General features: G+C 41.8%; 1 protein-coding gene across 1 annotated transcript in view; it reads left to right on the plus strand.

Moving 5' to 3' along the window:
• The window catches only part of LOC134337847 (tumor necrosis factor receptor superfamily member 5-like), a 59287-nt gene extending 50166 nt beyond the window's left edge, over window positions 1-9121 (plus strand). The window contains exons 7-9 of the mRNA XM_063033152.1: window positions 661-827; window positions 2579-2640; window positions 8415-9121. Coding sequence (XP_062889222.1) covers window positions 661-827; window positions 2579-2640; window positions 8415-8435 — 250 coding nt within the window. The 3' untranslated portion in view covers window positions 8436-9121. The remainder of the gene's footprint in view (window positions 1-660; window positions 828-2578; window positions 2641-8414) is intronic.
• The last annotated feature ends 12362 nt before the right edge of the window (window positions 9122-21483 follow it).

The following is a 21483-nucleotide window of genomic DNA, read 5'->3' on the forward strand; positions in this document are numbered from 1 at the left end:
ATAACCTACCAAATAACACATAAAACCTAAAATAACACTAACATATGGTAAAAGCAGGAATGATATGATAAATACACAGCCTATATAAAGTAGGAATGTATGTACAGTGTAGTTTCACTTAACAGAATCGGGAAGATTAAGCCGGTTTGTAGAGAAAAAAAATTGGCACGCACACATCACATGTGCGCAAACAGGTGCCCGCACAAGGCTTCCCATGGTAGTCTTTCTCAGGGTAAACACAAGTGCCCTGTATTTGACTGCTACTTTTGTCCCTCATTTGGGAGTGAGAAAGTTGGCAACCCTACTTGAACACCACCCCCCGCCGACCCCCCGTCGGCTGGTCCGCAAGAATATTGTCAATATTAAACCGGTCTGCGGTGTAAAAAAGGTTGGGGACCCCTGACATAAAATTTCCAAGACGTGCCCCTCAAATCTAGGCTGACATTCCATATTGCAGTGTCTCGGGAGAGATGTTAAAACAAGACCTTGTCTGCCCACTCAGGTGGAAGTGAAAGATCCTGCAGGTCACTGGCTGTTGAACTCTTCCTCATCGACTCGGATTTCAGTAACAGATCAATTGTAACAGACTTATTATAATTGAACTTCGAGTAACTATCGCAGGTGCTTGTATGGATTTATGTTTTTCTATGTCTTCCCCAGATGTGAAACACTCAAACTTAAACAGGTTGAACCAGGGAGTATTGAAGCTGATGTGAAGTGTGAAGCGGAGCGCAACAGGATAATTGTTTATGTTGTGGCTATTGCTGTGGTAATTCTGTTTGGTATCGTGGCATATGCTTTGTGGAGGAAATGGAAATGTAAAGCAGGTATGTGATTGAGTTACTGTGTGCATAGAACATAGAATATTACAGCACAGTACAGGCCTTTCAGCCCACAATATCATGCTGACCTTTTAACCTACAACATAACCTTCTTTCCTTTAACTCAATATATGATTAAAATATTCTGTGCAGAACAGCTTCCATTAGTAGAGCAAGGGAAGTGAAAAGAATGTCAATATGATCTAAATCTAGCTGTTGGAAATCTGAAATGTAAACAGAAAAGTTTGGGAATACTCTGTTTAAGAAGGACCAGTGTCCATATATATTGAAGACCTTTCATCAGAACTGGGATAGAGCAAAAAAAAATCATGTTAACTTTTAAATTGGAGGTAAAATTACAGGGAGGAATAGATAGATCAAAGAGAAGATCTGTGAGAGAGTGAAACCACACTTGCCAGAGTATAAATTGTGGTCAATTTGTTTATGGTTGCAATTAGAAGGCACAGCATGTTGTGTTACATTTCCCGCAGTTATCTTGTTGCCTTTGAAAATCTGTTTATCTCTGTTTAAACAGAGTGAGGTGATGCTCAGTGAGGGGATTCCAGCACGGGGAATGAAGCCAGTGATAAAGTATAATTACTGAAGACTGAGAAGAAGATTGGTGTGGGAACATTCAAGGAATGTGTACAGGCAATAGTGTAAAATAGGAGTGCAAAACAAGAAATCTTGAATTGAAGATAGGGTTCTGCAAGAATACATCTCATTTCATTTGGATGATTGCTGTCTTCTGAATGGTGAAAAGTGTGAGATGGAGAGTCCCAGCGGATAAGGAGTAAATGGAAGAAATACCAGTTGCTGCAGTAGGACAGGAAGAAAGTGGCATAGCTGAGAGTTTAGGTGAAGGAAGATGCTGAACCAAGCATCATTGCGATGCACCAATAATCAACATGCTGGGAATATCCAAATCCTGGAACATTGAATTGATCAGGTGTAGAAAAGACAGGGGTGTCATCAGAAAGTTGTACTTCACAGTAACATGAAAAAGGTGATCGTATTTAAGCAGTGAAGAACAGCTCAAGTGTGGATCCCAGAGGTGAGCTTGAAGAAAGGCAATGAGAAACTCTTTGAGATGATGTAATATATTTCGTGTCCATAAATGTGGTGTAATGTTGGGGGGCTAGTGCTGCACAGTGTGTTTGGCAGGACCAGGGCTGATGAGGAAGAGTATGGATGATAAGACAGGATACTTTCAGGTAAGATGTCATTGGTGACATTGATTGATAGATATTTCTGTGTTGGGCTGGTGAAGTCCCAGATAAACATGATGAGAATGTGGAATGTGGGACAACATTGGGTGTCTAATGTGAAGATGGGGAGTGACATGGAAGGTGATTTGAGATGACCATAGAAGTTGTTTCAACTGTCAGTTGCTTCAGGAGCGTTTGCTTCTACTAATGGAGCAATAATAGATATCACAGTAATCGAGGCTGATTAACGATGATGTCCATGAAGGAATATTTCTCAAATACAGCTCAGCTGATGGAGGAAGGCAGAGACAGTACCAGCCAATGGGCCTGCAGGTGACTGAAGGTGAAATGATGAGAGTTCTGCTCACGTTAGGAACCACAGAGTCCTTGTGCCATTTATGATAATGATGAGAGTCAGTGTAGGACATCATAAAGGAAATATCATGTTACATTCATTCTCATAAGTGTCAAAACAATGACAAATCAAATACCATTTACAAAATGTGATTTTCTAAACTGGTAATTATAATAATTTGTTTACCTCTGCAGAATCACAGAGCAAAACCAAATTTGCAGAAATGACGAGTTGCCTTAGGTTCAAAGTGGGAGATGTGAGTATATTCAAGCACCCTTCAAATATTTCACACAGCACATTCAGAATTTTTTTGCAGTTTTTATATTGCATATGCATTTCCCATTGCTGGCTCATGTTGTGTTTCAGTGACTGCAGTAAGTCTGTATCTTAACTGAATTTTTCCAGACGCAGTAATTTTTGATCAACTGGTCTCCAAAAGATGAAAGTGCTAAGGAGTCTGCTTGGCTCATATCTTTTCTTTGTGCCAGGTTCTCTCTTTGAAGAAAGGAGCCATAAGTAATTCACCCTGATGCCAATGTGGTTGTGATGACTTCACTTTAGTTATAACTCAGTGCATTAATTGCAACTAACAGCTTCAAATTACATAAATATTGCCATCTCAGTGCTGGTCAGAAGACTTGGCAGTATTTCCATTTCCCAAAGGTGGAAATACATACTTGGAGATGCATATCATCCCACCCCTGATAGATTAATGACTCTCCTACTCCCTGTGCTTTTTTGGGGGAATCGGCAGTGGCAGATGGAATATAGTTTGGGGAAGTATATGGTCATGCACTCTGGCAGAAGGAATAAAGATGTAAACATAAGAGATAAAGATGTAGACTGTTTCCGAAATGGGGTGAAAGTGGAAAAATAAGAGGTGCAAGGTCCTTGTGCGGGATTCCCTAAAGGTTACCTTGCAGGTTTAGTCAGTGGCAAGGAAGCCAAATACATTGTTAACCTTCATTTCAAGACGACTAGAATAAAAGAGCAAGGATGTGATACTTAGGAATTATAAGGCATTGGTCAGATTGCACTTGAGAGTATTGTGAGTACATTGCCATCTCAGTGTTGGTCAGAAGAGTTGGCAATAGATTGCAATGTATGTCATCGTATATCTGATGGATTAAGGATTTTCCTTATTTCTGTGCTGTTTTTGCATTTCAAATACAGAAATGATTCCAGTATGTCACAACAATAACATACATAAACATGTACAGCCATTGTAAAAATCAATTATCAAACCCAAGGTAAGATGGATGTGTGAAAAACACAACAATTAGAGTGTTTATTACACATAAGCATCCTGAACATCAAAAATCTGTTACTTCAGTCAACCTAAAAGGGTGGCATTCATCATGTGAAGAATTCAGCATCTTTGTAAAGAGAAACAGTTAATATGTGATGCTGAAAATACTTTATCGACATGTTAACTCTCTATCCATGGATGCTGTTACCTGCGGAGTGTTTCCAGCAATTGTGCTTTTTATTGCATTGTCAGCATCTGTAGTTTTTATTTTGACTTTCCTTCAATATGCTATGTTTCTTTATTCAGAGCCTATAAAAAGTATTCCCCCTGCTCCCACCCTTGGAAATTTTCCTGTTTTATTGTTTTACAACGTTGAATCACAGTGGATTTATTTTGGCTTTTTTTTTGACACTGATCAACTGAAAAAAAGACTCTTCTGCGTCAAAGTGAAAACAAATCTCTACAAAGTGATCTAAATTAATTACAAATATAAAACACAAAACAATTTATTGCATAAGTATTCACCCCTTTAATATGACACACCAAATCATCACTGGTGCAGCCAATTGGTTTTAGAAGTCACATAATTAGTTCAATGGAAAGGTAGCACCTATGGAAAAAAGTACAGTCGACGTTTCGGGCTGAAACGCTTTAGCAGGACTGGAGAAAAAAAGCTGTGGAGTAGATTCGAAAGGTGGGGGGAAGGGAGAGAGAAACAAAAGGTGATAGGTGAAACTTGGAGGAGGAGGGATAAAGCAAAGAGCTAGGAAATTGATTGGTGAAAGAGACAGAAGGTAATGGAAGAAAGAAGAAGGGAGGGGTGGGAAGGAGCACCAGAGGGAGCACCCGATGTAGATTGGGAGACTACTTTACCAAGCATCTATGTTCTGTCTGCCAGAACAAGCAGGATCTCTCAGTGGCCACCCATTTTAATTCCATTTCCCATTCCCATTCCGATATGTCCATCCATGGCCTCCTCCACCGTTTTTGGAGACCTGTGTACATTCAAGGTGTTTCAATTAATTGTAGTAAAAATACACCTGTATCTGGAAGGTCCAACTAGTGGTGAGTCAGTATCTTGGCAAAAACTACACTATGAAGACAAAAAAAACATTCCAAGCAACTCCACGACAAGGTTACTGAAAAGCACAAATCAGGAGCTGGATACAAGAAAATCTCCAAGTCACTGGATATCCCTTGGAGTACAGTTAAGTCAATCATCAAGAAATGGAAAGAATATGGCAGAGCTGTAAATATGCCTAGAGCAGGCCATCTCAAAGTCTGACTGACCGTGCAAGAAGGGGACTACTGAGAGAAGCCACCAAGAGGCTATGACAACTCTGGAGGAGTTACAAGCTTCAGTGGCTGAGATGGAAGAGACTGTGTGAAACAACAACTGTTGCTTGGGTACTTCAGTAGTCGCAGCTTTATGGGAGAGTCGCAAAGAGAATGCCACTGTTGAAAAGAACTCACATGAAATCTCGGCGAGAGTTTGCCAGGCCTGTGGCAACTCTGAAGTTAGCTGGAAGAAGGTTCTATGGTCTGATGAAACCAAAATTGAGCTTTTTGGCCACCAGACTAAACACTATGTTTGGTGTAAACCAAACACCTCACATCATCAAAAACACACCATCCCTATCATGAAGCACGGTGGTGACTGCATCATGCTGTAGGGATGCTTCACTGCAGCAGGCCCTGGAAGGCTTGTGAAGGTAGAGGGTAAAATGAATGCAGCAAAATACAGGGAAATCCTGGAGGAAAAACTGATGCAGTCTGCAAGAGAATTGCAATTTGGGCAAAGATTTGTTTTCCAGCAAGACAATGACCCCAAGCATAATGCCAAACCTGCACAGGAATGGCTTAAAAACAACAAAGTTGATGTCCTGGAGTGGCCAAGTCAGAGCCCAGACCTCAATCCAATTGAGAATTTGTGGCTAGACTTGAAAAGGGCTGAACTCTCACGATCCCCATGCAATGTGACAGAGCTCGAGCAGTTTTCTAAGGAAGAATGGGGAAAAATTGCAGTGTCCAGATGTGCAAAGCTGATTGAGACCTATCCACACGACTCAAAGCTATAATTGCTGCCAAAGGTGCATCCAATAAATACTGACCTGAAGGGGGTGAATACTTATGCGATCAATTATTTTGTGTTTAACAATAGTAATAAATTTAGACCAATTTGTAGAAATTTGTTTTCACCTTAACACGAAAGAGTCTTTTCTGTTGAACAGTGTCAAAAAAGCCAAATTAAATCCCTTGTGATTCAATGTTGTAGAACAATAAAACATGAAAACATCTGGGGGGGGGTGGGGGTGACTACTAGGCACTGTAGCTTTAGATATGAATCCACAGTTTGATATTAACTCTTCAGAATATTCATAGCATCTGACATATCACATTTATTTGCAAATGACCAGAAATGGACTACAATTCGAATCCATCTGATGTAAATATAACCTGTAATAAAGTGAGTAACGCAACCTGAGATTGGCAAATTAATGACAGGAAGCAAGAGAAAACAGATACATAGTGTGTTTTTACATCACTCTCTCCTGTTGAGAATATTGCAGATATCTCAAAGGTTACAATTGGGCTCGTTTAAAATAAAATGGAAGAACAAGTGGATGGAAAAGTAACATAGCACTTAGCATAATGTTTTAAACTGCCAACGATTGGGGTTCAATTCTTACTGCTCACCAAAAATCACCAAAGTTTGGTATGTCACCCAAGACACTATCAGATTTTTGCAGATGTACAGAACATTCGAATTGGCTGCATCACTGTCTGGTATGGAAGGGGTCACTGCACAGGTTTGGAAAAATTTGTAAAGCATTGTAAACTCAGCTAGTTCCATCATAGGCACTAGCCTCCCCACCATCGCGGACATCTTCAGGAGGTGATACCTCAAAAAAAGCGGCATCCATCATTACAGAACTCCATCACCCAGGATGTGCCTTCTCCTTATTACTACCATTAGGGAGGAGATACAGCAAGCAACCTGAACACACACACTCAATATTTTAGGAACAGCTTCTACCCTGCTGCTAGTTTTCTGGATGGTCATGAACATAACCTCACCACATTAGGTCTCTTTTTCTAATAATTTGATTTAATTTTTACTTATAAATTACAACAAGAAATACCGTGTGTATTGCTCTGCCATGTGGCTACAAAACAACAAATTTAACACTATACTGTGTAAAAGTATTATGCATATTTGTGTGTATATGTATGTGTTTGTGTATATGCGTGTGTGTGTATGTGTACGTGCATATGTATGTACAGTATATAGCTAGGGTGCCTTAGACATTTGTTCAGTACCGTAGTAATTTTATGTATTGCACTGTAATGCTGCTACCACAAAAAAAAGCAAATTTCATGACATGTGAGTGATGATAAACCTCATTCTGATATGGGTCGCTATTGTGGACTGAGCATGGGAAAGAGGCAGAGAGACTAGTTGGAAAAAAGAGGAAGGGAGGGAAGAGGGAGCAGGAAGCACCTGAGAGACATTTTGCAATAATCAATATTCCAATTGTTTGGAATCAAATGACCTTGCCTGCTGCCTCAGGGCTGGATATATCCGCACCCACGCCACCCCCGCCCCAGCACTCCTCCCACACCCCCTACCCCTGCGGCCCATCAACTTTGCCATTCCCAACATCATTTGCTCTCGCCAGACTTAAAAAGTTGCTCTCCGCACGACGTTGACAAATGCAGTACTGTGCCTTAGCTATATACAGTACTGTATATGTGCCTAAGACTTCTGCACAGTGCTGTATGTCAGTGATATTAAATCGGATTCTGACACCTGAAAGGAGTTTGTACAATTTCCCTGTGACACCATGTGTTTCCTCCCATATTCCAAAAATGTAAGTTGTGGATATGCTATGTTGGTGCCGGAAGCACAGTAATATGTGTGGGCTACCCTCAGACTATGTTGGTTATTGATGCAAACAAAACATTTCACTGTATATTTCAATATACTTGTGACAAATAAAGCTTATCTTTAAGATCCCACTCCCAATGGACAAAAGGTGAGGGAAACACAACTACATGGGGACAAGTTGAAGGATTTAATTGGTTTTAAAGGAAGTGGCTGCAGAGCTAATTGCCATATTAGTTGAATTTTTTAAAAACTCATTAAATTTCAAAAGTGTACCAGTGATTGGAAAATGCTAGACTCCATTGTGTGGAATGATATCGAAGATGGCAAGAATTTTGTAGTTGACTTGGGGTATTGAATCGTATATTCCATTTAGTTTATTATTTTTGTGACAGAGGCAGCAAATATTTTAAGGATCAAGGCTAAAAAAAGAGTTCAAAAGTAAATTTATTATCAAAGTACATATACGTCACCTTACACAACCCGAAAATTCATTTATTTGCAGGCACAAGTAAATACGAAGAAACACAATAGGATAAATAAAGAACTACACACAAACAACGAATGTGCATAAGTCAACAAATCACGCAATTGCAAATAAATAAATAAATAATATTGAGGACCTTAGTTTTATAGTCCTTGAAATGAGTCCATAGGTGGTGGAATCAGTTTAGAATTGAGGTGAGTAAAGTTATCTGTTCTGCGATCTGATTAACTGATGGCCCAATTAACCAAATTCCACTCTATTTTTAATTATGAATAAAGTTTGAACTGAAAGATTAAGAAAGCTATGTAATATTTGACTGGCAGCAGGGCTAAGTCAAGATGGCGCTCCTTTGCTTGCTTGAAAACATCTCTATTTCTATCTTTGATATCTCTTTTTTTTCCTTTTCAGGGTGAGGGGGGTGTCTTTTGAAGACACTGACCTGGAGTTACACTCTGACTTCTGTTCTTTGCGGGAATGGGACCCGCATGACCGGCTGCTTTTTGATATCCCAAGGACGTGGCCTGGTAAAGGAGCACGCCTCCAGGGTTCCGGGAATGTGATGATTCTAGGTTGGTGCCCTGACTGAAGCATAGCGGGAGAACACGGAACATCGGAAGCAGCTGGTTAGCTGTCGGGGGCTGTGTGTCCGGAGAACTGTACCTTTTTAGTGCCGACTCTGTGGGCGCAGAGCTCGGAAAAAGCGACACAACAGGCTTTTAACATCCTAAATCAGCGAATCGTTTGTTATGTCTCTCTTTTTTCCCTTATTAGGGTGAGAGAGAGATCCTGTGGTATGTCGAATTGACCAGGTGAAGAAGTAGTTTTTGGGGTACTGCAAGTCTGTGTCTTAATTGATGCTTTGTTGCACGCTTGAGTGCTCGGTGGAGGGTGCTGATGCTTTTTTGCTGGTGGGGGGGGATCTTGTACATCTTTTTTCTTACTTTTCAAATATTTGTATATCTGTACACTTGTATTGCTACTCTGATACTGTAATTTCCTTTGGGATCAATAAAGTCTATCTATCTATCTACACACACACACACTCTCTCTCTCTCTCTCTCTCTCTCACTTTCATCATCCAGGCAGACATCCCCATTTCCCAACCCAGCATTACCCCTCCTCATCATGGCTTGAACCTTAATGGGATCTGGTTGCCAATTAGTTTGGTACACGCTGACCATTGCTGTAGTTTCATTAGCTGAGAAGCCATCGCTATATTTTTATCCAACTTTGCAGCTCGAGTTTGAGCCATCAATAGTGATTCTCTCAGAATAATACAGTGCTGACTGAGATCTTCCAATTCATTCTCAAGACTTGCTATTGTTTTATACTGATGTCTTACAATCGCTGCAAAAAAAGACAGCATCTTTTCTTCTGGGAAAACCCAACAATTTAAGTATAGGAACAATTTGATGTCCCATTTATCCCTGGCGAAATCTAATTGGTCTGATCAATCTACCAGCATTCCATATCCCATCAGTGAGTTAGTGAGACTTCCAAAGCCCTCACTATTATCTGTTCACCCTGGGACTCTTGCATCTCTCATACTGAGGGTCCTCTCTTATAAATAACCTATTAAAGAAATGCATTTCCGCTCAAAACAGCACCAAATGTAATGCTGAATCAGGTTCGCAGGTCCAGCGAGTGAGACAGAAAACACTGAGTTTGAATAAGTGTAATAATCATATATTTACAAATAAAAAAATCAACCAAACATTCATGTTCTCCAAGTTACAGACACTACAAAGCTGAATATTCAACGAACATACTCAGCTAAAAGTGCGCACAAAGCATACCTTCCCAATGGCCATGCCCATGGCTTGCCTTAAACCAAAGAGAGACAGGACCTTGGACACGTGCTTCCCATATACACAGGATATTTGAAACTGGACACCAGGTAGCTATCCAATGGGAAAAGTAGCTGAAGTTCTAAACTAAACAATCATGTCGAAAGTGACTTTCGACAATCAGAATACCTATTGAAGACACACGCGCCCCCCCCCCCACAGGACAGTAAGCTAGGTTTAAAGGCAAATAAAAATTTAAAGCAGAATTATTTTTTTCAGGTTAGCATATGGCAGTCCTGTTGTTACACTACGGGGTACTGGCAAGTATACTGTAACCAAGAGGGGCGTTGGCAAATATGAGGGTGCTTGTGGGGGGGTGTGTTGGGCTAAAAAAGTTTGGGAAACCCTTCCCTAATTAAAGGACAATTTACAATCTACTAACCGGTACGTCTTTGGAATGTGTGAGGAAGCTGGAGCACCTGGAGGAAACCTAGAAGCAAATAGGAAGATGGTACAAACTTTCTTCTTCTTCTTCCAGGCGCCAACGATCAATGATCCACAGGTGACATCTTCCAGGTAGACAAAACTTCCCAATTATTTCACTTCTTCTACGCCTTCCACTTGTTGTTTTGGTCTTGTTTGTGTTATGGAAACCGTTGGAGCCTGTGATGTACAGTTGGTATCTCAATCGAAGGATCCAGCAGTACGCTGTATCTGGAGAGCTACTGTGACAAAAGACCCAGTTATCAGAAGATTGATGCCGATAAGAGGACAATGGGGGAACATTCAAAATGCTAATAAGAGAGAGACGAGAGAGATTACCGAAAGGAGACACAGTTCCAAGTAGCGTCAGAGACCGGGAGCTTTGAACCTGAACTGTTTGAAGTTTGATGGACAGGCGATACCCCAGCAGGGGAATAAAAGGGACAGGTTCGCTAAGGCAACTAGACACACGACACCACGAGGTAACGAGACCCTGGAAGCGGTGTGCCCCCACAAGTTGCTGGGAGTTTTGGAGGTCTGGTTGCGGGAAAGATACGGTCGGGCGGGAACCTGGTGTGTGTGTGTCCGCCCTTGCCTGGATGCCGGGTTCACTGCAGAAGAACGATCGTATCTGGAATGGAGGGGTCACAGTCGGTGACCTCAGAAGACCTCAAAGGGCTCGCCCGAAAGCTAACTGCGAGGAATATCGGAGGTCTGTTTGGAATCCGATTTGCATATTCATTCGTTCTCTCTCTCTCTCTCCCCAACGGCACGACGGCGATTACTGCGAACTGAACTAAACTGAACTCTGTGTCACTTGTGACTGATCATTTTACCCCTAGATTGCGATAGAGCTTGATTGATCCTATTATCATAGTTCCGTGTACATGTGTGTTTATTCATTGCTAACCTGTTGCATTTATATCCTTACTATTAGAGTACTGTGTTGCTTATTTCTTTAATAAAACTTTCTTAGTTCCAGTAATCCAGACTCCACCTAAGTGGTCCATTTCTGCTGGTTTGGCAACCCAATTACGGGGTACATAACACTACCTCGTGGAGATCAGAGATGGCGGCGGGAGGGGGATACACCAGAGGTCCAAAAATAATGCCGATTCATGGAAAAAACCCGAAATAAGGCGCAGGGTCATGAACGACTCCACCACAAAGTGGAGAGGAAGACTGAAGCATCAAAGTGAATGCAGAGGGGGTCAGCGATGGCTCGTTGCGAGATGGTCAGCAGCCAGATCGGAGGCATTTGGACCCGGGTCGGCAGTCACTCTTTACATAAGGACTGAGTTTATGCGGCTGCTGTCCTCATGCTGTCCTCAAGACGTTCCCCATATTCCGAGATTATGTGATTTTTGGACTGTACTTTATATTGGTTTGCTTCAGTTTTCCAGTGTTTTCTTTATTACAGCTGATTGGTGGGTGGGTGATCAGTTACTTTTTTTGTGTGTGGGGACGGGTTGGGGATTTGTTGTTACTGTTCTTTTCTGCGAATGAGGGGGTGGAGGATTGTTTTTGTGGCTGTTTTTTGTTGCGAGCGAGGGGGACTTTTGGGGTGTGCGAGTTTTCTTTCTTTTTCATGCCAGTTGGAGGGGAATTGGTGTCTTCTTTCATCAACACCCATGGTCTTTCTGTATTTAATAGCTACCTGGAGTAGACAAATATCAAAGTTGTATTGTACATAAATTTGACAATAAGATGAACCTTTTAACCTTTGTTTACTGGTAGTTGGTAGACCAACATAAGGTGCTTTATCTTCACCTACTGAGCATCATTCAAGCACACCAAGTACTTTTCTTCCAGAAAGTCTTCCTCTATCATCCCTTTCATATTTGTATCACTACAACCCCATATAGAAATATGAGCATTAAAATCCCCTGACCATTAGCTAACAAACTTCCATTGTGAAAAAAAAGTGGGATAAAATGCAAAGAGAAAAAAAATCAGAAGTCTGAATATTATTTACCACTCCTTGTAAATCTTCATTAATGACTTCCAGGGTTAAGTCTTTTCTCTGGATGTTTTATGCAGCTTTTAATACAATTTTAATTCCTTCTGTCCCCTATTTTAATTAGTGCTGTACAACTTACCACATCTGCCATGAAAGTAACAAATTTTAGTTTGTCAATAAACAAGTCCTTTATTATAAAATCATGCACTTTACATTGTGTCTTTATCTGTATTCTGGATATTAATAGGTCTCATTGACACTGTCTTCAGTACTTTCTGAAGAGCTTCTGCATATGAATTGTCTGAACATGCTACACCTCCATAGCTTTCTTATTTATCAGACACCCTGCGTAAGCAGAGCTATGTACCCCACAATTGCAACATTTTGACCGAATAACTTTTCCACAATTCCTATAATTATGTTCTCCACCACATCTACCGCACCACTTCTTACCTCTACACAAGCTAATACATAACTAAATTTCTGGATAACACCTCGGAGGAGACTGCACCTAGACTTGAACCATGTAACTCGTATAGCCTAAATTAAGCCTGTTTGGCAACTTCATCCATAAAAATTAGTGAACTATCAGTCAGCTATCTGTTCTTACTCCACCACAAAACTCTTTTAACATTTAGCGTCCACACCTTTTCCCCCAACTAAATTATGTTTAACTTGGTCCATGGATACATCTAAGACATTCCTGCAATTACTCCCCAAAGCCACTGTCATTCAATATAATTTCTTGGGGTTACTTTCTCACAGCTTTTAAACCTAAAGCTTTCCAATGTTGCTTACTATCTTTACAAAACACTAAAAGTGCCCCATCTTTTAAAGATCTTATGTCCACAATATCTCCTAATGCTTTTTTCAAGTACTAATTGGATTGATAACAGAAACTGGTCCACATTCGAATCTCAGCAATACCTTAAACTCTTCCTTCTTTCTTTTGTTTAAATCCTGTCTACTGCCTTCATTACTGGACAATAAGTCACCACAATCCTCAATTTGCTACTTATTTTTCTGTTTCCATTCACCTTCGACCATACAACTCCTACTTCCCATAACACACAACTCCAATACCATTTCCCATTTGCTACTTCCGTCATCTTCATCACTTCCTGTCATCTTTACCCCACACTCCTTAACTGAAACTCTCTCAAAAATCAAACCAAGCTTCAAATCCTCATACAAACTTCCATACAGAGGACGCCAGAATTGAACTTGGAACTCTGGTATCTGTGCTAACCCCGTCACGCATACACACTTCAGAAAGAAAGCTACTGAGCGATAGTTTCTTACAGTATATCTAAAGTCTGTGCTGCGCTCCAATGAGTCTGTGTTGTAGAAGGCAGGTAACTGGGAAACTATCGGGAGAGGCAAAGGAAATCTACATGTAGATTGGGTGAACCAAATTGGTAAAGGTGCTGAGGAAGAGGATTTCTTGGAACGTATGCGGGATGGTTTTTTGAACCAACATGTCGAGGAACCAACTAGAGAGCAGGCTATTCTGGACTGGGTTTTGAGTAATGAGGAAGGGTTAATTAGCGATCTTGTCGTGAGAGGCCCCTTGGGTAAGAGTGACCATAATATGGTGGAATTCTTCATTAAGATGGAGAGTGACATAGTTAATTCAGAAACAAAGGTTCTGAACTTAAAGAGGGGTAACTTTGAAGGTATGAGACGTGAATTAGCTAAGATAGACTGGCAAATGACACTTAAAGGATTGACGGTGGATATGCAATGGCAAGCATTTAAAGGTTGCATGGATGAACTACAACAATTGTTCATCCCAGTTTGGCAAAAGAATAAATCAAGGAAGGTAGTGCACCCATGGCTGACAAGAGAAATCAGGGATAGTATCAATTCCAAAGAAGAAGCATACAAATTAGCGGGAGAAAGTGGCTCACCTGAGGACTGGGAGAAATTCAGAGTTCAGCGGAGGAGGACAAAGGGCTTAATTAGGAAGGGGAAAAAAGATTATGAGAGAAAACTGGCAGGGAACATAAAAACTGACTGTAAAAGGTTTTATAGATATGTAAAAAGGAAAAGACTGGTAAAGACAAATGTAGGTCCCCTGCAGACAGAAACAGGTGAATTGATTACGGGGAGCAAGGACATGGCAGACCAATTGAATAATTACTTTGGTTCTGTCTTCACTAAGGAGGACATAAATAATCTTCCAGAAATAGTAGGGGACAGAGGGTCCAGTGAGATGGAGGAACTGAGCGAAATACATGTTAGTAGGGAAGTGGTGTTAGGTAAATTGAAGGGATTGAAGGCAGATAAATCCCCAGGGCCAGATGGTCTGCATCCCAGAGTGCTTAAGGAAGTAGCCCAAGAAATAGTGGATGCATTAGTGATAATTTTTCAAAACTCGTTAGATTCTGGACTAGTTCCTGAGGATTGGAGGGTGGCTAATGTAACCCCACTTTTTAAAAAAGGAGGGAGAGAGAAACCGGGGAATTATAGACCGGTTAGCCTAACGTCGGTGGTGGGGAAACTGCTGGAGTCAGTTATCAAGGATGTGATAACAGCACATTTGGAAAGCGGTGAAATGATTGGACAAAGTCAGCATGGATTTGTGAAAGGAAAATCATGTCTGACGAATCTCATAGAATTTTTTGAGGATGTAACTAGTAGAGTGGATAGGGGAGAACCAGTGGATGTGGTATATTTGGATTTTCAAAAGGCTTTTGACAAGGTCCCACACAGGAGATTAGTGTGCAAACTTAAAGCACACGGTATTGGGGGTAAGGTATTGGTGTGGGTGGAGAATTGGTTAGCAGACAGGAAGCAAAGAGTGGGAATAAACGAGACCTTTTCAGAATGGCAGGCGGTGACTAGTGGGGTACCGCAAGGCTCAGTGCTGGGACCCCAGTTGTTTACAATATATATTAATGACTTGAATGAGGGAATTAAATGCAGCATCTCCAAGTTTGCGGATGACACCAAGCTGGGCGGCAGTGTTAGCTGTGAGGAGGATGCTAAGAGGATGCAGGGTGACTTGGATAGGTTGGGTGAGTGGGCAAATTCATGGCAGATGCAATTTAATGTGGATAAATGTGAAGTTATCCACTTTGGTGGCAAAAATAGGAAAACAGATTATTATCTGAATGGTGGCTGATTAGGAAAAGGGGAGGTGCAACGAGACCTGGGTGTCATTATACACCAGTCATTGAAAGTGGGCATGCAGGTACAGCAGGCAGTGAAAAAGGCGAATGGTATGCTGGCATTTATAGCGAGAGGATTCGAGTACAGGAGCAGGGAGGTACTACTGCAGTTGTACAAGGCCTTGGTGAGACCACACCTGGAGTATTGTGTGCAGTTTTGGTCCCCTAATCTGAGGAAAGACATCCTTGCCATAGAGGGAGTACAAAGAAGGTTCACCAGATTGATTACTGGGATGGCAGGACTTTCATATGAAGAAAGACTGGATGAACTGGGCTTGTACTCGTTGGAATTTAGAAGATTGAGGGGGGATCTGATTGAAACATATAAAATCCTAAAGGGATTGGACAGGCTAGATGCAGGAAGATTGTTCCCGATGTTGGGGAAGTCCAGAACGAGGGGCCACAGTTTGAGGATAAAGGGGAAGCCTTTTAGGACTGAGATTAGGAAAAACTTCTTCACACAGAGAGTGGTGAATCTGTGGAATTCTCTGCCACAGGAAACAGTTGAGGCCAGTTCATTGGCTATATTTAAGAGGGAGTTAGATATGGCCCTTGTGGCTACGGGGGTCAGGGGGTATGGAGGGAAGGCTGGGGCGGGGTTCTGAGTTGGATGATCAGCCATGATCATAATAAATGGCGGTGCAGGCTCCAAGGGCCGAATGGCCTACTTCTACACCTATTTTCTATGTTTCTATGTTTCTATGAAATGGGCAGCAGTGCAGAGTACTCCTCAATAATAAGTACACTGCTTTGGATACTATTGAGGAGCACGGCCTACAGGGGGGAGATGCAATGACTGAGTCTCTGACACTGGATTTGGTGCTGAGGCTCAGAAGGAAAGGGTAGAGAAGAGGACTGCAGTAGTGATGGGGATTCCATAGTTAGAGGAGTAGACACGAGATTCTGTGGATGTGAAAGACACACCAGGTGGTATGTTGCCTCCCAGCTGCCAGGGTCAGGGACCTCTCAGATTGGGTCCATGTGTTCTAAAGGGGGAGGGTGAGCAGCTAAACCCTTGGTACATATTGACACCAATGATATAGGTAGGAAAAGGGAGGAGAGGGAATTTAGGAGTTAGGTGGAAAGCTGAAAAGCAGGACCTTCAGTGTAGTAACCTCTGGATTGTTGCCCGTGCCATGGGCCATTGAGGGTGAGAATAGGATGATCTAGTATATCATGGCTGAGGAACTAGTGCAAGGAGCAGGGATTCAGATTTCTGGATCATTGTGTTCTCTTCTGGGAAGGTATTACCTGTATAAGAGGGACACACGGGTTACACCTTAACTTGAGAGGGACCAATATCCTTGTGGGCAGGTTTTCTAGAGTTGCGAAGGGTTTAAACTAATTTGATAGGGAGATGATAGGAACCAGAATGATAAGGCTGATGATGGGGCAATTCGTATACAAGCATGCAGTGTGTAGTGAAACTGTGAGGAAGAACAGACAGATGACAGGGCAAAATTGCAGTCAGTGGGATGAGTTGCAGTGTAACATGGGGACAAAATCTAAAAGGGTGACGAAAACAGGACTGAAGGTGTTATATTTGAATGCATACAATATACAGAATAAGGCAGATGACCTTGTGGTACAGTTAGAGATTGGCAGGTATGAGGTGGGAATCACTGAGTCATGGCTGAAAGAAGATTATAGTTGGGAGCTTAACATTGAAGGATACACATTGTATCGAAAGAACAGGCAGGTAGACAGAGGGGGTGGTGGTCGTGTTAGTTAACAATGAAATCCAATCCTTAGAGGTGACATAGGATTGGAAGACATCGAATTGTAGGTACAGTTAACAACTTGGAAGAGTAAAAAGACCCTGATGGGGGTTATTTATAAGCCTTTGAACAGTAGCCATGATGTTTCAAAGGTTTCAAAGGTACATTTAATGTCAGAGAAATATATACTATATACATACAGTACTGAAATTCTTTTTCTTCGCAAACATCCATGAAAACAGAGGAATGCCCCAAAGGATGAATGAGTTAAATGTTAGAACCCCAAAGTCCTGCCCCAGATCCCCCTTCCCACGCATAAGCAGCAGCAAAGCAATGGCCCCCCAACAAAAAAAGCAAGCGTGCAGTAAAGCATCAATACGCAGTACTCCAAAGACTACTTGTTCACCCAGTAATTAGACATACCTGATTTCTCTCTCTCTCTCCCTAATAAGGGAAAAAGAGGTGTTCCCGTTTCACAGCGAGAGGGGAAACATAACAAACAACTCGCTGATTTACAATGTTAAAAGTCTGTTGTGTCGCTTCTTCTGAGTTCTGTGCCCAAAGATTCGGGTCTCTGGGCACGCAGCCATTAGCCAGCTTGCTGCTTTCGATCTTCCGTCTCCCACGACAAACCAATTTCCTGCGGTGGCACCGACCTCGACTCCGCCCACCTCCAGAGCCACGTAATTCCAGAACCCTGAAGGTGCACTAGTCTTCTAGGCCGCATCCTTGGCATATCAAATAGCAGCCAGCCATGAGACCCCAAGAGCGGGTCCCATTCCTGCAACGAACCGAAGTCAGTGTGTAACTTCAGGTCAGGGTCTTTAAAAGAACCCTGAAAGGGAAAAAAATAGAGATATTAAAGATAGAAATAGAGCTGTTTCTGAAGATGCAAGCAAAGGAGGTGCCATTAGGTGCCATCGTTCTCCCAAGCTCCTTAGCAGAATGTGGGGTACAAATTACAATGGGAGATAGGAAAGACGATTACCCTTTTGACATTTCATTTTGGGGATTTCAATATGCAGGTAGATTGGGAAAATTAGGTTGGTGCTAGATCGCGAGAGAGATATTTTGTAGAATGTCTATGAGATGGCTTTTTAGAGCAGCTTGTGGTTGAATCCAATTGTGGAAAGGCTATTCTGGATTGGATGTTGTATAGTGAACCGGATTTGATTAGGGAGCATAAGGTAAAGAAACCCTTAGGAGACAGTGATAATAATATGACAGAACTCATCTTGCAGTTTGGGAGGGAGGAGCTAAAGTCAGATATATCATTTATGTGGTGGAGTAAAGGAAATTACAGAGGCATGAGAGAGAGGCTAGTGAAAGTTGATTGGAAGAGGACACTAGCAGGGATGACAGGGATTTCCAGAAGGCGTTCGATAAGGTGCCGCACGAAACTTATAAATAAGATACAGATTCATGGAGTCGGAGGAAGTGTATTGGCGTGGATAGTGGATTGGTTAACCAATAGAAGGCAGAGAGTTGGTATAAATCGGTGTTTCTCCGGTTGGCAGTCAGTGGTGAGTGGGGTGCCGCAGGGGTCGGTAGCTGTTTACCATTTACATTGATTTGGAAGAGGGGACTGAGTGCAGCGTAGCAAAATTTGCTGATGGCACTAAACTGAGTGGAAAAACAAGTTGTACAGAGGATGTGGAGAGTCTGCAGAGGGATATACAGATAGGTTAAGTGAGTGGGCCAAGGTCTGGCAGATGGAATACAACGTTGGTAAATGCGAGATCATCCACTTTGGAGGGAATAATAGAAGAGCAGATTATTATTTAAATGGTGAAAGATTGCAGAATGCTGTTGTGCAGAGGGACTTGGGAGTGCTTGTTCATGAATCGCAAAAAGTTGTCTTGCAGGTACAACAAGTTATTAAGAACGCAAATGGAACGTTGGCCTTCACTGCTAGAGGGATTGAATTCAAGAGTAGGGAGGTCATACTGCAGCTATACAGGGTACTGGTGAGGCCGCACCTGGAGTACTGTTTGCAGTTCTGGTCTCCATACTTGAGGAAGGATATACTGGCTTTGGAGGCAGTGCAGAGGAGGTTCACCAGGTTGATTCCAAGGATGAAGGTGTTAACCTATGAGGAGAGATTGAGTCGCCTGGGACTATACTCTCTGGAGTTCAGAAGAATAAGAGTGGATCTTATAGAAACATACAAAATTTTGAAAGGGATAGATAAGATAGAAGTAGGAAAGTTGTTTCCATTGGTAGCTGAGACTAGAACTAGGGGACATTGCCTCAAGATTCAGGGGAGAAGATTTAGGACGGAGATGAGGAGAAACTGTTTTCCCAGAGAGTGGTGAATCTGTGGAATTCTCTGCCCAGGGAAGCAGTTGAGGCTTCCTCACTAAATATATTTAAGGAACAGTTAGATAGGTTTTTACATAGTGAGGGAATTAAGGGTTATGGGGAAAAGGCAGGTAGATGAAACTGAGTTTACAAACAGATCAGCCATGATCTTATTGAATGGCGGGGCAGGTTCGATGGGCCGGATGGCCTACTGCTGCTCCTATTTCTTATGTTCTTATGTTCGTATGTTCAGAACAGCAATGCCTGGAGTTTCTGGGAGCAATTCTAAAGGTGCAGGATAGATATATCCCAAGGAAGAAGTGGTATTCTAAAGGCAGGATGACACAATTGTGGCTGACAAGGGAAGTCACAGAAAACATAAAAGCAAAAGGGCATATGATAAGAGCAAAAATTAGTGGATTGGGAAGCTTTTAAAAACCAACCGAAGGCAACTAAAAACGTCATAAGGTTGAAAAAGAAGGTAAGATAGCAAATAACATCAAAGAGGTTACCATAAGATTTTTCAAATATATGAAGAGTGAAAGAGAGGTGAGTGTAGGTAGTAGATATCGGACCACTGGAAAATGAGGTAGTAAGAGATGGCAGAATTCTGAAAGAAATGGCAAAAGTTATAGTAGAGGCTTTGATGATAATTTACCAAAATTCTCTGGACTCTGGGCAGATCCCAGCAGATTAGAAAATGGTGAATGTCACACCACTGTTCACAAAAGGATATAGGCAAGGCAGGTAACTACAGGCCAGTTAGTTTAACATCTGTAGTTGGGAAAATGCTTGAAGCTATCATTAGAGAAGAAATAACGAGGCATTGGGAAAGAAATGGATCCATCAGGCAGATGCAGCATGGATTCAGCAAAGGCAGGTCCTGTTTGAGAAACTTACTGGAGTTCTTTGAGCCAATAATGAGTGCAGCGGATAGAGGGGAACAGGTGGACATTATTTACTTGGATTTCCAGAAGGCATTTGATAAGATGCCGCATCCATAAGATAAGGTTGCATAGAGTTGGGGATGACGTATTAGCATGGATGAAAGATTGGTTAACTAATAGAAAGCAGAGAGTTGGGATACACGGATGTTACTCTGGTTGGCGATCAGTGGTAAGCAGTGTGCTGCAGGGGTCAGTGCAAAAGTGAATGCAGTTGCTTTTTACTAAGAAGAAGATGCTTAGGAAGCTAAAAGGTCTGAACGTAGATAAGTTACCTGGACCAAATGGACTAAACCCTAGGGTTGTGAAAGAGGTAGCTGAAGAGAATTTGGAGACATGTAATGATCTTTCAAGAATCACTAAATTCTGACATGGTTCTAAAGGACTGGAAAACTCCAAATGTCACTCTTCAAGAAAGGAGGAAGGCAAATGAAAGGAAATTTCTGGCCAGTCAGCTTGACTTGAATAGTCGAGAATATGTTGGAATTGATTGCTATGGATGAGGTCTCAGGGTACTTTAGAAGCCCATAATAACATAGGCCAAAGCCAGCATAGTTTCCTTTAGGGAAAAGCTTGCCTGACAAATTTGTTGGAAGTTTTTGAGGAAATTACAGGCAGAATAGACAAAGGAGAGTCAGTGGATGTTGTTTACTTGGATTTTTAGAAGGCCTTTGACAAGGTGCCACACATGAGGCTGCAAAACAGGAGCCCAGGGTATTCCAGGAAAAATACTAGCATGGATAGAGCATTGGTTGATTGGCAGAAGGTGAAGAGTGGGAATAAATGGAGCCTTTTATGGTTGGCTGCCAGTGACTAGCGCTGTTCTGCAGAGGTCACTGTTGGGACCACTTATTTTAACATTGTATTTCCATGATTTGGATGATCGAACTGATAGCTTTGTGGCTGGGTTTGCAGACAATACCAAAATAGGTGGAGGGTCAGGTAATGTTGAGGAAGCAGGGAAGCTGCAGAGGACATTGACAGATTAGAGACTAGGCAAAGAAGTGGCAGTTGGAATACAGTGTTGGAAAATGTATGGTCATGCACTTTGGTAAAAGGAATAAAAGTGTAGACTGTTTTCTAAATGGGGAGAAAATTCAAAAATGCAAGG

This window comes from Mobula hypostoma, chromosome 25 (genome assembly GCF_963921235.1).
Source record: "Mobula hypostoma chromosome 25, sMobHyp1.1, whole genome shotgun sequence".
In the NCBI taxonomy this organism is placed as follows: domain Eukaryota; kingdom Metazoa; phylum Chordata; class Chondrichthyes; order Myliobatiformes; family Myliobatidae; genus Mobula; species Mobula hypostoma.